The following is a 16702-nucleotide window of genomic DNA, read 5'->3' as shown; positions in this document are numbered from 1 at the left end:
ATCCAGAAAAAACACCTGATACAAATGTTATAAATTGAGTTCCAGTTCAGTGAATAAAAAAGTATTTTATCCTCAAGCAAAACATGGTTTAGTACTTGGTGGCGAAACCCTTGTCGGCAAGCACAGAGGTAAGACGTTTCTTGTAGATAGTGACCAGGTTTTCACACATCTCTGGAGGGAATTTGGTCCATTCTGATTTACAGATCTACTCTAAATCCTTAAAGTGGATGCAAACCCGATTTTTTTTTTTTTGTCGTAATGTAGAGTATAAGTTTTCCTATCATTTGAGCCCAGTCTTACCACAATCCATCTGTGAGCAATCATCTTTTATTGCTGAGTCAGATAATTCTTGACAAACGGAGAAAAACTTTGTTAAATCCTTCCCCTTGCTGTGAGTGACAGGTGATCTACATATCTCGTGCACTAGTCTAAGCCCTTGTACACACGGAGATTCCGACGGAATGTGTCCGATCGGACCGTTTTGTCGGATATTCCGACTGTGTGTGGTCTACATCGGACTGTTCATATAGACCCTTCATTTCTTTGTAAGTGATCAAACTTACAAAATCTGCAGGGGATCAAATGATTTCCCCACTGTAAGTCCTCTTGCACATAGAAGAAGAAAAAAAAAAGCCATGTTTTTTTACTGATCTGTACATTCATGCATGGTTGTCTATAGAACAATGCACGCAGCTGTGTAAAGATCAGTAGTACAGTGACGAGTGCAGGGCCATAAAATAAAAATAGAAAATGTAAGTTTTGAGTGCAGCAAGTTACACACATACGCGTCTATACGCATGTATACATGTGCATACTGCAACTCTGGCAAGGAAGTAGAATTTAACGTGTGTATGCGCATTCGTGCATTTGTATGTGTTTACACAAGGTCTTTATGGAACATTTTACTCAAGATCTTTCTGTCAACAAGATCTTGAGTGTAATGATCAGTAAGTTATTACATCTATGTGCAACTGGCCATAGGGAAATAGGGACATTCTTTTGAAAACAGCGAGGAAAGCTGGCTTACAAGTGATATGAAAGCGGCCATCTACATCCTAGAACAATAATCCATGAACCATCCCTTAGTCATCTTTGTTCCACATGGGTTTATATTACTAGGGCAGGATGGCACCACAATTTTTGTACCCCCTATCCTGCTCTTGGACCATCAACATTTAAATATTCTGTGATGAGTGGATTAAGGTGTCCTCAGGTGTGAATATAAATACTAGGGTATCTTCCTGACACTCTAGGAAATAAAGAAATGGTTTGGTAAGCTACTATAGATCTTCAACATTACAGAACAATTCTAGTTGAATGTGATAAACTAAACCTAAATACACATTTATATAAATGAGAACCCTCACAGACATAAGAGCTGCATAAACTGTGATATTAAGTTGGTCTCATTTTATTATAAGTAGATTATTACTTTACAATTCTTGTTCTGTTTTACACGTGTCCCTTACAGGGAAAGTAAAGACCGTAGCTTTATGCTTCTGAGAGTATCTTTGGATCTGTATCTAGCCATGTATCCAGACAGCGTGCAACACCTATTGCTACAAGCGCGACTGTATTTTCACCTCGGTATATGGCCTGAAAAGGTAAAAAAAAAAAAAACAAAGACAAAGAATATGCTAATAGCCAGAAAAAAGAGAAATAATGAATTTAGCAAAAAGTACTTGTAACTACAGCATAAAACTGTGTCATGTGTCTTTTATTTCTATACAGTCCTTTTGCCTCCATTGGTAATTTTATTGTTGATTTGAAATTTTCATTTTTGGAAGGGGCAAACTAGCGCCTCTATGGCAGAATGACCTTCTCATCAGATTTTGTTAAACTAATCATTTTTGCTCCAGGTAATGCTAACATACAGTGTGCCAAATGTGACAGTCGCATTGTATTCCTAAACCAGTTGTGGACACTGAGTGCAGTATACATACCAAAACTAATTTTATCAAAGCACAGCGGACATATGTAGGACTCCCTTTTCTTCTGCCCCTCTGTCAATCCCCCCCCCCCCCCTGTTAAATGACAGTTGTTCAAATGCGGTAAAGAGAGGCATAAAAAAGTAAAAAATAAACTTTGTTCCTCTATTACTTCCTTTTAACCCGTAGTTTGTCAGCCTTATTTAATTTCTCCTTGCCCTTCTCCTTCAGCTATTTATTTTCCTGCTGATTTATTTTTATTTTTTAACCATTAAACCAGCCTGAGCTAGTCTGGCTGGGCTTCTCCTATGGGTCACAGGAGGGCAATTGGTTTTTCACTCCTGTGACCCGTTTTCAGCAGAGAGCGGTCTGAAGTCCTCTCTCTGCTGACGTTGCAGGAATCAGTCCAGGCACCGCGTCATCACAACAATAATATCTGGATCCGCCAGGTACCTGGACTGATGCCCATCTCAGCCTCTCAGCGAGCCACTGAGAGCCTGAGATGACCACTCCCCACCCCGCCCCGCCACAGCTCAGCGCTCCAGTGAGCGAGGAGGAGCAGAGAGGAGAGTTTCTGCTTGACAGTCAGCAGCTCTCTGCTCAGGGATCTGTGAGAACGAGCCATCGGCAATGTTCGATCGCTCGGTTCTCAGTGCAAAGGCGGCGGGGGACAGATGCAGCATCGGACCGATGCTGCATCTTCCTAGGTAAATATAAATAAGCAAGAAAAAAAAACATACTTCTCTTTTAAACATTTTAACTTTATTTAGCATATTTTAATCATATTATTCGTTATATTTGTTTAGCATCACATTACAAAAGTGAAAAATGTAAAGGCTTTTATATCATATGTTGATACCTTTTGCACTTATTTTGAGTTATTTAAATTTTTTTCAGTGTAGGGGGATCAATCGATTTCCAGTGCCTTAGAATTAACTTACCGGCCTGAAAAAGGGCCCTGGCTATGGCTTGTTTAGGTATATCCTCAGCAGAGAGATTGCATAGAATACCCAATAGACATTTTTTGGGGTCTTCACGTACTTGGACTTGAAAAACCCGTTTAATAGTGGCTATGGCTCCCTTCCAATAAAGGTGTCATTTTGAACACTGCCAAAATAAGTGTAATAAATCGCCATGATCCCTACTACATTGTGTACAGGTTGGATCCTCTGTCATTCCCATACAAATTTAATCTCTCGGGTGTATAATGTACCCTCAGCAGTAAATACAACTGCGAAAGGGGTTGAGAAACATTTAAAGTGATTGTAAAAGGAGAAGGTTCTTTATCTTAATGCATTCTATGCATTAAGATAAATAGCCTTCTGTGTGTAGCATCCCCCGCTAATACTTACCTGAGCCCCATCTCTATCCAGTGATGTCTTGGCTGCCCTGGGACTCCCCTCCTCATTGGCTGAGAGAGCAGCGCAGCGCCATTGGCTCCCAAAAAAAACAAGGCTTTACAATCATTTTAAGGAACATTGATGGACTGTTAATAGAACCTCCTCCCACTGCTCTTCTGACTAACACTGTGATATGAATCCTTTTATAGGAGACCACCTCATATGTCATTCCCATACAAATTTAATCTCTCGGGTGTATAATGTACCCTCAGCAGTAAATACAACTGCGAAAGGGGTTGAGAAACATTTAAAGTGATTGTAAAAGGAGAAGGTTCTTTATCTTAATGCATTCTATGCATTAAGATAAATAGCCTTCTGTGTGTAGCATCCCCCGCTAATACTTACCTGAGCCCCATCTCTATCCAGTGATGTCTTGGCTGCCCTGGGACTCCCCTCCTCATTGGCTGAGAGAGCAGCGCAGCGCCATTGGCTCCCAAAAAAAACAAGGCTTTACAATCATTTTAAGGAACATTGATGGACTGTTAATAGAACCTCCTCCCACTGCTCTTCTGACTAACACTGTGATATGAATCCTTTTATAGGAGACCACCTCATATATTTAATTAAATATTGGAATAGGAGATACAGTAGTACCTTGGATTATGAGCATAATCAATTCCAGAAGCATACTATATTAAAGAGGAAGTAAACTCTCCAACTCTGATGCTTCTTTTCATTTAGTCCATTATAATAAGTAATTATTAAACTATAGCCACTGTAATCCAGCCCAAATTGCATATTACTTACTGTTTAACCACTTACAGACCGGACCATTTTGCTGGTCAAAGACCAGACCACTTTTTGCGATTCGGCACTGCGTCGCTTTAACTGACAATTGCGCGGTCGTGTGACGTGGCTCCCAAACAAAATTGACGTCCTTTTTTTCCCACAAATAGAGCTTTCTTTTGGTGGTATTTGATCACCTCTGCGGTTTTTATTTTTTGAGCTATAAACAAAAATAGAGCGACAATTTTGAAAAAAACGCATTATTTTTTACTTTTTGTTATAATAAATATCCCCCAAAAATATATATAAAAAACATTTTTTTCCCTCAGTTTAGGCCGATACGTATTCTCCTACATATTTTTGGTAAAAAAATCGCAATAAGCGATTATTGATTGCTTTGCGCAAAAGTTATAGCGTTTACAAAATAGGGATAGTTTTATTGCATTTTTATTAATAATTTTTTATTATTTATTTTTTTACTAGTAATGGCGGCGATCAGCGATTTTTTTTTTTTTTTTTTTTTTTATTGTGACTGCGACATTGTGGCGGACACATCGGACATTTTTGACACATTTTTGGGACCATTGCCATTTATACAGCAATCAGTGCTATAAAAATGCAGTGATTCCTGTGTAAATGACACTGGCAGTGAAGGGGTTAACCAGTGGGTGGCAGTGTAGGGGTTAAGTGTTCCTAGGGGTGTGTTACTAACTGTGGGGGGCTGGGCTTTAATTTAGTGAACACTGATCTCTGCTCCAATCACATGGAGCAGAGATCAGCGTCACTAGTTGCTAGGCAGAATGGAGAAATGCTGTTTACAACGGCATTTCTTCATTCGGCCGCTCCGTGTGACGATCGCGGGTATGCCCGTGGCGATCGAGTCCGCGGGTCCCGCGACCGGACTCACGGGGGTCCCGACCAGCGTGGGAGCGCGCCGCCGGCGGCGCGCTCCCGATGCCAGGGCGGCAAATTTAAAGGGACGTACAGGTACGCCCATTTGCCTGCCCGTGCCATTCTGCCGACGTACATCGGCGTGCGCTGGTCAGGAAGTGGTTAAAGAAACTTTAAAAAACTTGTTTCCAGGGGTTAGACAGAACCATCTTAAGTATTGTTTCCTGAGTCCACAGTGGAGTGTATTTCCGCCCTTACATTGAGCACTTCCTGTACTTTTAACCAAGCCTCCTTCTCAATCCAACGTTTCTATGGCAACCCTGCTTCCCTGTTCATAGCTTACTTGTTTATTTCATAGTATTTACTTGTGCCGATGTCTAATGTTTGCCTTTGTCAGACTTATCAGTTTCAGCTGATAAGACTGCAGTAATGGCCAAGTTTAGACTGCATGTCATGTCATATGATCACATGGTGTGTAGGAGGAAACTCTGAGTGATTAGCAGAGTTCAGTGTTGTGCCGTAGGAAGTCCTGATAACAGATAGATTAGACATAGAGAGTGTGCCTTAAATCAGGGGAGATCTGGGCATGCTCAGTGACTTCATTCTACAGAACAACAAGGATTACAACAATACTAAGCAAGTAAGGAGATATCTACAAGCAGTGTTCATTAGGCTTTTTTTATGCTGATTTACATGGGACAAAGTTGTGGGGGAGGGTTTACAACCACTTTAAAGAGAGTTTCCCCTTAGGAATCAATGGAAACGCAGCTAATTCATTCTGCAGTGACTGCTGGTGTATGCAGTACTGTATGTGGCCAGAGGTACGAGGGCACTGGTGTATGCAGTACCGCATGTGGCTAGAGATGTAGGGGGGCGGAGACAATCGGTTCCCGAGCGTCTCCGCCCCCCTACATCTCTAGCCACATGCGGTACTGCATACCCCAGTGCCCTCGTACCTCTGGCCAAATGTGGCACTGCACACCCCAGCGGCTTGAATCCTGCTTGTCTTGCGAGACAGCGCTTGCAAACCGAGTCAGAATAAAAAAAAATTAAAAACGGCTCGTATTGCGATACGCTCATTAACAGCGTTACTCGCAATCCGAAGTTCCACTGTATATCTTTTTTTTTAACATAAATAACGACAAAGTTATTGTTGAATCAAAAGAGAAGGAACAGAGAAACTGTAATGTTAAATGTAATGGTCCATAGAGATAGGAAAGCTGAAGTGGTTAAAATGTATGTATAGCTCAAACATTTTATTAGTTTTGGATGGGATGGGGAGGGGTTAGAACCCCTGTCAGGTTTTTATCTGTGTCCGTGCCCCTGCTTAGGAGATTCACCCTCACTAATGGTTCTGGTGACCTCTGCCTCTGCTACAAAAGTGATGGGAAATCCAAAATGTTAGATTTGCCTCAGGGAGAAGAGGCATGGTAAAATTTTCAAGTGGAGAGATCTCATCACTGACCTACTCTTTGCAAAACTAAAAAAGTAAGTTTTGACTTTACATAAAGCGTATATTCCACGCTGTGGAATTCAAAGTATGGCTTCAGTAAAAGGTTTTTTATTCTTTTATTTCACAGTTTTAAGCTGGAGGACTTTGAGTTCAACTTTTTTTTATTAGACCCAGCTCAGAAACCAGCAGAAATTCCTTTAGTAACCTTCCACATATAATTAAAGAATATTAATATTTCCTATTTCTTGGCTGTACACACTACAAAAACTGAATATATAGAATTTGCGCCAAAAAAAAAAGACATTTCTTGAAGTAATAATTTCAGGGCTGATTGAGGTGAACTGACTCAGTAAAGATCCCTTGGGTAGGCTTAGGATTTTGTGTGCATCATTTTAGCAGTTGCAATTTCAGCTTTTGTTTGGTCACATATTGGTATGAAACAACCAAAGATGAGTGCACACATCTCAAAGTTTACCATTTATTATTAATAAAAGCGAAGTGGTCCTTAGAGATTCCTCGCTTGTCTGGTGCACATCAGTCTAGATGAGAACAGTCCAAAGCAGCCTGCATGCCATGACCAGTGGCGGCTGTCACTTCTGTAGACCGTAGGCATTAGAGGTTCTTCAAACCATTGACATCAAGCAGTCTTTTGGGGAAGAAGAGGGGGAGACTGTGGGAATCGAGGGGCGCAGGCAGCGCCTTTTTCAAGGATTTTTCCTCTTTATCAAGCCTAAGGATTGGCGGGGCGCTACCGTATATATTACTTTGAGAGCAGGTAAAGCAGTTGTAAAACTGCCACATATTATGCCCCGAAACCAGCTAAGATTAGGTTCAAATTGGTATGCAAATACTATAAAACAGGGAATTTCTATGTTTCTTGATATTAGTAGCTTGTATGGAAATAAGTTTTAAAAAAAGTGACCTATTATTCATAGTATACATTTCATTCATAAATTTCAGAGATACCACTACTAGCCACTAGAAGGAGACATTTGTGTAGACTTATACTGTATACCCTCTCTATGTGTATGCAACTCAGAACATTGTAACGGATAAAGGGGACAAAGTGGCAAATATATTTTGAAGTGATGGTAACAATATTATCTATAATTATTCTAGAAGCTTCAGTTAAATTGAAGAAGGGTTATTTTTCATAGAAAAAACCTTTATAAAATATATATTTATATAGTATAACTATAATGATGATAAATATTAATAAAAACTTAAGTGTACCATGTTCGTTATTTTAAGAAAAAAAGTACCTTTAGAACCACTTTAATATGTAGAGCTGTTCTGAACACTGCTCTAGGTTTTGATGACAATGTAGGGCCTAGTTTTGGATTTTGCAGCAAGATGTACCAACGTTTCCTACTATGTTTAATGAAACAGTATTTAGAATTGAATTGGGTGATGAACTTGCTATTCTGTCTTATTGCTGCTATCACTCAGGAATAGTTGTAGATAAGTCTGCTGGACTTCTCTTACTTGTGACGTATAGGGGGTTATTTACAAAAGGCAAATCCACTGTGCACTGCAAGTGTACTGAAAATGCAGTTGCTCTAAATCTAAGGGGTAGATCTCAAATGAGTGGAAGCTCTGCTGATTTTATCATCCAGTCATGTGCAAGCTAAAATGCTGTTTTTTATTTTCCTTGCATGTCCCCCTCGGATCTACAGCGACTTTACTTCCAAGTGCACTTGCAGTGCAAAGTGGATTTTCCTTTAGTATATAACCCCCATAGTCTTTTTAAGGATTTGTAATTGCAATCACACTCGTTGAAACATCCCCAAGTGTGCAGTTTTTTTCTAAGCCTACAAAATTAACTCCTAGATATATTTTGGGATAATGGTAATTATTGTAATTCAGATAGGAGTTGCCCATTGTGTGTTTAAAGTGACTGGTAGAAATTATGGTACTATTTTGATGAGTACAATATCAAGGAAGACCAACTTCCTTGGAATGATTGGGGTCTGGGAACTGAAGGGTCTGTATAGCAGAATTTGGTACGTTCCTTCTGTTTTCCCTTCTGTATAATGCTATATGGTACACTTAGTTGGTCCCTTCCTGTGCTTTCCATGTTCCCTCTAGTCTTCATAGCAGACACTAGGCTGGGAAGATTGTCTTTTTACACTTCAAGGAACTGTAAAAACGCCCTTTGTAATATACTCTGAGAAGAACAATTACATTTAGTTCAACTTTCATGTCTTAATGGAGAGTTTAGTCTCCTGTAGCGGGTGCCGAATCGGCAGGTGACCATACTGTCTGGACAGATTGAAACTTATGGAGATATGTCAATGCATAAAGCCACATTTGTAACAGGACAGTTACTATTTATCGCTATGTTGAATCTGTCAAAAAAGGCATTTATTGTGCATTATATAAAGGAATTAATTACACTTATATGCCAGTGTGCATGAAACCTGAGATGAACGTGAAAGTCAGTGTATGGACAACATTCTGGTAAATTGTGTGATTTATATGCAGTATTTGTGTTTGGTAGGTCTTGGATATCTTGCAGAATATTCAGGCATTGGATCCATCACAGCATGGTGCTGTGGCATATCTAGTCCAGCATACCTTGGAGCATATAGAGAGAAGAAAGGATGACAGCTCACTTCATGCAAAGCTGAGATCGAATGAGAAGGAAGTGTGTTATTCTGTAGGACTTATTATGAGGCATAAAAGGTATGTATATTTTAACATTTTATGTAAATGTTTGGAGCTTTTGTAATCGCAGAGTTTTTCTGGCAGTTGGCCATGAGAGTCCATCGGGAGGTCCCTGTAGAGTAGGCAGCAGAAGGTCTGGCTTTAAGTGCTTTTATGTATCAAATTGTCAGGAGAATTCAGAGACTTTTGGACTACACTGTCTCACCTTCAGGAGGACTAGACACTGGCAAACAAAAAATTGTGAACCAGCACAGTCTAATCCCTCAGTATTTTGCATATTCCTTTTGTGTGTGTGTGTTCTTCAGTCAATATTCTTGCAACATTACTGTTGGTCCCCTGGTCTCTCCAGGCAGCTGTCTGGATCAGACATTTGTAACTGTGTGACATACCTGGACCCTGCTGAATGTTGCGGGGGTTAGCATGAAGCGTGACATACAGGCACTGAGCTCTCCATGTACTGCATGTGGCCCACCAGGTGGAACCCTGTCTTTAAAAACGTATTTGATTATGACATGCAAGCCAAGCGCCAGGAACCTCCTATATATTAGGGCAGCTGGGCACTGTTTTTAATATTCCCGCTTCTGTTGGTTCCATCATGGAATTTGTTTACACTGAAGGATGGAGGGCGGAGGCCATTAATGTCATGCCTGTCATCCAATGTTGAGGAAGCTCCTTTCCACTGCTGCTCCTGACCGCATTTGACATATGGAACTTTCCTCAGGTCGTCTCTGCTGCCTGCCTGCAGTGACTTGGCCACCCTTGTCCACCTGATCTTTGACCTTCTTCTGCGACCCAAAAGCTGGGTTCATGAATGTTCAAAATCAAGCCTGGTACCCTTGTCTTGCAGTGCAAAATGTCATATTCGAGACACATTGAGACCAGTCCTATCTACCCTAGGTGCCCCAGCTCATGATCCATTAATGCTTCTGGTGCTGTCTGCAGTTTACCTTTTGAACTTCATGACAATGATAGCCTGAAAGCTAGCCTTCTGCTTTAGTTTATGCTGAATTTGAAGTGTTCACTGGCTCCATCAGGCATGGCGCCCCTTCCTCAGCTCTATCTTTGGAGGATTTCACCACAGTCATGCAGGATGTTATGATCCATTTGATTGGTGTTTCTGATCGCAGAAACCTTATCTGACCTGCCCCTTCAGCTGCTGGGACAATTTCTGATGTTTCTTTCTTAAAGCAGAAGTCCAGTCAAAATCTAAACTTTAACTTGCTCCTACCACCATTCTAAGCCCTACACTAACTACCCTGTAGAGAAAAGATACGTATACTTGCTTTTTCTGAGGGTGCTCCAGTCCTATCACATGATCTCCCCAGCGGCCAGCTTCAGTGAAGAGGAGAGATCACCAACAACAGCTGCAATGCTTACGAGGTAATAAAAGTGCTGCACTGCTCAATCCCTAAGTATCAATGTGAAACAAACAAATAAACACCCACCAGAGGGTTCAAAACATAAACCTAAAACCAATATATTTCTTTCTGGACATTTATTTGAAGTTATTTACAATTTTGGGACATATTTTGTGTGTTTATTCACGGCACCTTGGCACAGTTGTGCTAGAGGATTAGCCTTGTGTCGTGGACTATCATTATTATTTGTATTACCCAAACACCTTTTCAATTAACTATTAGTGTTCACTATTCATATATACAGCGGATAAAATAAGTATTGAACATGTCACCATTTTTCAAGGTAAATATATTTCTAAAGGTGCTATTGACATGAAATTTCCACGACATGTTGGTAACAACCCATACGTACAAAGAAACCAAAACAAATAAGTTCAGAAAATAAGTTATGTGTAATAAAATGGAATGACACAGGGAAAAAGTGTTGAACACATGAAGAAAGGGAGGTGCAAAAGGCATGGAAAGCCAAGACACCAGCTGAAATCTATCAATAATTAATATCAGCTGGCTCCGTCTCAACTGATGTCCTATAAAAAGGTATCTCATTACCAAGGTGTCACAAAGGAAACATGTCATGATGAGTAAAAGCAAGGAATGCTCTCAAAACCTTTGCAACCTTATTTTTGCAAAACATACTGATGGCATTGGTTACAGAAGGATTTCTAAACTTCTGAATGCTCCAGTGAGCACTGTTGGGGCCATAATCCAGAAGTGAAAACATAATTTTGCCATAAACCGGCCACGACCAGGTGCAACCTCGTAGGATTTCTGACAGAGGAGTGAAAATAATTATCAGAAGAGTTGTCCTAGAGCCAATGACCACTTGTGGAGATGCTTCAGAAAGACCTGGAATTAACAGATAGAATTGTTTCAAAGAATACCATAAGTAATACACTTAAAGCGGAGTTCCCCACAAAAATTGAACTTCCGCTTTTCGGAATCCCCCCCCCCTCCGGTGCCACATTTGGCACCTGTCAGGGGGGAGAAAATTCCTGTCTAATACAGGTATTTTGCTCCTACTTACGGGCATAGATACCCGCGCCACCCGTGGGCATCTGCTCCAACCCCCACCCCCCCCCACTGACTGTCTTCTGGGAGACACACAGGTCCCAGGAGGCAGCAGGGACCAGTGGGAAAGCACAGTGCGAGTTACGCATGCGCAGTAGGAAACCAGCCTCAATTCCTGATCCCCTTACCAAAGATAGCGGCGGCGGGACCTGAGAGCCGAGGGACAGTTCGGCTTCGGTTGCCAACATCGCAGGCGCCCTGGACAGGTAAGTGTCCATATTTTAAAAGTCAGCAGCTGCAGTATTTGTAGCTGCTGACATAAAAAAAATGGCGGAACTCCGCTTTAACCGCAATGTCCTGTATGCACGCTCACCACGCAAGACTCCATTGCTGAAGAAAAAGCATGTTGGAGCTCATTTATAGTTTGCTGTACAACATTCAGACAAGCTTGTGAAATACTGGAAGAATATAGTCTGGTCATATGAGACAAAAATTTAACTCTTTGGATGCCATAATACACACCTTGTTTGGAGGTCAAATGGCACTACACATCACCCCAAAAACACCCCCATACCAACAGTGAAGTTTGGCGGTGGGAACATCATGGCGCGGGGCTGTCTTTCAGCATACGGTACTGGCAAACCTCATATCATTGAAGGAAGAATAAATGGGGAAAAAAAAATGTACTAAGAGATTCTTAATAAAAATCTTTTGCCATCTACCAGGATGATAAAGATGTAACAAGGGTGGACATTTCAGAAAGATAATGATTCCAAACAAAAAGGGAAGTAAACTCTTAATTGGTTTCAAAAAAGAAAATAAAGCTGCTAGAATGGCCCAGCCAATCACCGGATTCAAATCCAATAGAAAATGTATGGAAATAACCAAAGATCAGAGTTCAATATTTTTTCCCTGTGTCATTCCATTTTATAACATATAACTTCATTTCTGAATTTATTTGTTTTGGTTTCTTTGTATGGATTGCATGGGTTGTTACCGACATTGGTGAAAAGTTCATGTCAATAGCACCTTTTAGAAATATATTTACATAGAAAAATGATGACGTGCTCAATACTTATTTTACACGCTGTGTATATATATATATATATATATATATATATATATATATATATATATATAATTTTCATTTTTCCAATCGTTGAACACTTGATATATTACCATCTTCTATATTTGAGTTGGCATCATCTGTTTATATTGCAGTTTCTATGTTGTATGGGTTAGATGGTCAGTCTGGCTTTTACTTTTTAATTGTTTGTGTGGTATCACAAACCGCACATATTATTTATCTATTCAATATTGGTTTTATTCACTTGTTTTAGGTTTGTTTATTTTTTATATTTTGTGTTGTAGACCCTCTGGTAGGTGGTTGTTTAACATTGATACTTAGGGATTGAGCAGCACAGCACTTGTTCTATTTATTTATTAATTTTTCTTAGGGTAGGGACTCTTTTTGGTGTCTGCAGCCGCATTATCTTTTTACCTTATCCTTTTCTGGCAACGCATAAGAATCCTCCTTATATAGTCAATGCTTATGCAGTGACATCACACATAGGCTTACCATGGCCCATCTGTTGTCAGATGTCCCTTCTCTAACAAAAAAGAAAAAATGGGATAGTGGTTTTATTAAATGTCTCTATTAATAGTTTCCACGTCCTCTAATAATCAAGCACACATTACCAAGATCCCTCTACAAAAAACGGGTTAGGCCATTTGAGGAACCACAGGTTTTTTATTGTGAAAAACCTGTGATACCTCACAAGTCCTAACTAGATTTTTTTCTGGAGGGATCTTCTTAATCTGTCCCTCCTCTACACTTGTTTGATTGGCTCCCAGCGCCGCCTTCAAACACACTTAAGTATAGCTTTTGACTGGACCTCTATGTAATGGACAACTCTATGCTTGAAGTGTAGCAAGACTTTGCTATTGCTCCCAAAAACTTAGAGACCATCTTGTCTCTTGTTGATATGGTGCACAGCACCTTAAAGCTTGAGGATCAGCCTGTAACTTCTGCCATTGCTATTCCCAGACTAAGCTCCTTTAGGGTTCCCAAGACTTTTCAGGTGTACTTGCTATTGGTAGTCATGCTTTATAAAGACCAGAAGGACCCTGAAACCATTTGAGGACTTTACAAGGGCTCGTTTACACCAGGCAACACAGAAAAAATTGTTTTTTGGTAGGGGGGTTTTGTGTCTGTCCTGTATGAGCAGTAGGAGTGGTATTTACAACACAAGGTGGTGTTTTACCTTTTTTTTTTTTTCCAAGGTTTTTGAAAAGTGTCTTTATTTTATTTTCTATGCCCCACAGGTCAAATGCATTTTGCCACACCTCTACGCTCTGTCTCCATTGTTCCAGTGCATCATGATTCCTCTGGTTTGCTGCAGCACTTCCAGCTTTTGACCCTGCCATTTGGCCTATGATCTACACCTCAGTTATTCATGTGGTATTGTCCATCCCCATTGTGGGATATGTGGGTGACCTCCTGTTGAGGGAACAGTCACCCCGGGTTTTGACAGATAACACAGTCCCAACCATCCAGACACTGCAGAGGTATGACTGGGTCCTGAATCTTTAGAAGTCAGCGCTGGAACTAATTAATCACTTGGAACATCCATTATTCTGAAGACTCAAGGAGGCAGGAGATACTTCAAATTCTCCACCCCCAGACTTAAAATCTTCAGTCCCGGAATGGTTTGACTCTTTGCTTCTGCATAAAGGTCTTGAGGCTTATGATGGCCTCTTTTGAGGCAGTCCCATTTGCCTAGTTTCACTCTAGATGTCTATAATATCCTGTCATTGTGAAACATGTCAGTTCAGTCCTTGGATGGATCAATCAAAGCATGAGGACCAGGCATTTTTTTTCTAGTTTGGTGACTCAGGAATCCAGCTCTAAATTTGGCAAGTCTTTCTTTCCAATCTCTTAGATCTTCACAACGCATTATAGCTTGTCAGGCTGCGGAGTGGTCCTGATCACCTTGATGGTGCAGGATATTTTGATGTCGGAGGAATCTTGTCTCCTGTTCAGCATTCTGGAACTGTAGGCAACCTGACTGTCCTTGAAGCCTTGGATATCTCAACTTGAGGATCGTCTGATCTAAATTCAGGTAGACACTGCCACAGTGGTGGCGTACATCAGCGATTAGGGAGGAACCGAGAGTCTTGTAATGGCAAGGAGGTAGAGCGGATCCTGTGCTGGGCAGAACTTCATGTTCTAGTCTTGTCCACCATTTACATCCCAGTCATGGCAGATTTCATTAGATGGCAGCACCTGGGGAAATGTTTTTTTCCCCCGGAGGCTTCTCTTTATTCTGTGAATAAACAAGGGTAAAGGACGGGGTGCATTAATTACACTATCTCTTCTCTGTAGATAGCTGCAGTGCCAGAAGTACAGCACTGGGTATACTTTTGAGTATTTGTAAAAGAACAATTTTTACAGTCCACAGCAATGATCTGGACATGAGATAAACAACTTTAAAAAAAAATATTTATACTACAATTCACAATATATCTGCCTGGAGTTCTTTAAATCTCCTATGTGGTTCCCCTATGACTCCTTGGGAATCTGGTTCTCATGGCACTCAAAAAACTGCCAATCAGTAGTATTCCTCTTTTCACTTTACAAGGTCAACTTCCGAGTGGTCTTATCTCGCAAAAAGCCCTTTTGGTCTTATACATGGAAAAAGGTGGTTTTGAGGCCCAGAACTTCCTTTCTTTCTGAGGTAGTTTTTGACCTTTCACCTTTACAAGGACACCATCCTTCTATCCCTCTGTCTGGCTCCAATTCATCAGAAGGAAATCTCCTATTTCTGGATGTAGTTTGGACTTTTAGCACTTACCATATATCGTTCCCCATAAAGAGGAACCTGTTTCTCATTTCAACATTTCTTCTTGAAGGATCAGGTTCCACCATTTCCTGTAAAGCCATACTCTACTAGATCTTTGAGTACTTTTCAGCATCAAGAAACTGTTTCCCAGATTAGCAAGAATGCCACCTGATCTTCTGCTCACACATTCTCTCAGTTTTTCCAGGTAGATGTTCAGGCCCCCTCTGATGCCAACTTTGGGCATAAGTGCTTCAGGTCGCCCTTTGAGCTGCAGACAGACCCCAATTGTGTGTTTTTTTTTTTTTTCTTTTTTTTGCGGGCCTGTTAACCCCCCCCCCCCCCCCCCCCCAGTTGGACTGCTTGTTGAACATAATATACTTTGTATGTTCTTTTTCACTTACTATGTTTCAAATGCATCATTCAGCCTATGATTAGCCAGCACACCCTCCTCTTATTTATTTATTTATTTATTTTTTTACTATTCTGTCATTGAGATAGGGCTGTTTTTTTTTTTTTTTTTAAAGTGTGAGGCATTTGAAACCTTCCTTTATATTATGGTGTTTCTATTTTCTGTTACATGTTACATGTAATGTATCAAATCTTGTATTCCCCAGTAACTGTTTTATTTAATTTATTTTCACGTACACCTCTCTCTCTCTTCACTCTTCTGAATTGCCAGCCCTTTTCTCGTTTTTACAGATATGATTATAGTTGTGTGATCTTCAGCTGGGATCCTTTGTGTATGATGCCACCAGATTGGATGGAAAACTTGGATCTCTACCACCTCTCAAAAGGAATAACGCAGCCATTTTATAGTGTGCTTCTTGAAGATGGTACTTGTAATTATGTTGCTCAAGGTGGGTGAAAAAGAAATTGCTTTATTGGCAAAACATTTCTTTAAAAAAAGGAAACCCGAAAAAAGTTTTTTTATGCCAAGTAAATACCTAATACAACATCTTTTTTGTGTCACCTGGAGAGCCTACGAAAGGTTACCTTTAAAGTGGAACTAAACTTGCTTCTAACTCTAGTTAGATTATAGCGCTGAATCTCCGTGCTCCCAAGCTCTAGTTCAATCCTTTCCTCCTGCTCTGTGTAAACGTCTAGTATCAGACAATAGGCCACACATCAATAACATCACTTCCTCCAACAAAATGTATTTGGTAGGACAGCACATACTGCACACTTCCACCTAAGTACCACCTCTCTAACACGTTTTACCCATCTGGGCTTAGTTGTATGTCTGCTTCAGAGATGCAACGTCTGCAAGCTCCCCCTCCGGCACTGACATCTTCGCCCAGTCTTCTGAGTTTGGTGCATTGCCCACCTTGATTGGCTGGCCTCCAGTGACATGACTCCTGCATGTGCACAC

The 16702-nt window shown here is 40.6% G+C and overlaps 1 protein-coding gene across 1 annotated transcript in view; it reads left to right on the top strand.

The window, feature by feature from the left end:
- Window positions 1-16702, top strand: part of FBXO21 (F-box protein 21) — a 77329-nt gene that overhangs the window by 48290 nt on the left and 12337 nt on the right. Inside the window, exons 9-11 of the mRNA XM_077462052.1 lie at window positions 1472-1604; window positions 8899-9083; window positions 16033-16190. Coding sequence (XP_077318178.1) covers window positions 1472-1604; window positions 8899-9083; window positions 16033-16190 — 476 coding nt within the window. The remainder of the gene's footprint in view (window positions 1-1471; window positions 1605-8898; window positions 9084-16032; window positions 16191-16702) is intronic.

Source organism: Lithobates pipiens, unplaced genomic scaffold (genome assembly GCF_037356315.1).
Source record: "Lithobates pipiens isolate NorthernLeopardFrog02 unplaced genomic scaffold, aLitPip1_a1.2 Scaffold_3, whole genome shotgun sequence".
In the NCBI taxonomy this organism is placed as follows: Eukaryota; Metazoa; Chordata; class Amphibia; order Anura; family Ranidae; genus Lithobates; species Lithobates pipiens.
This window is presented reverse-complemented; position numbering and strand designations above follow the sequence as displayed.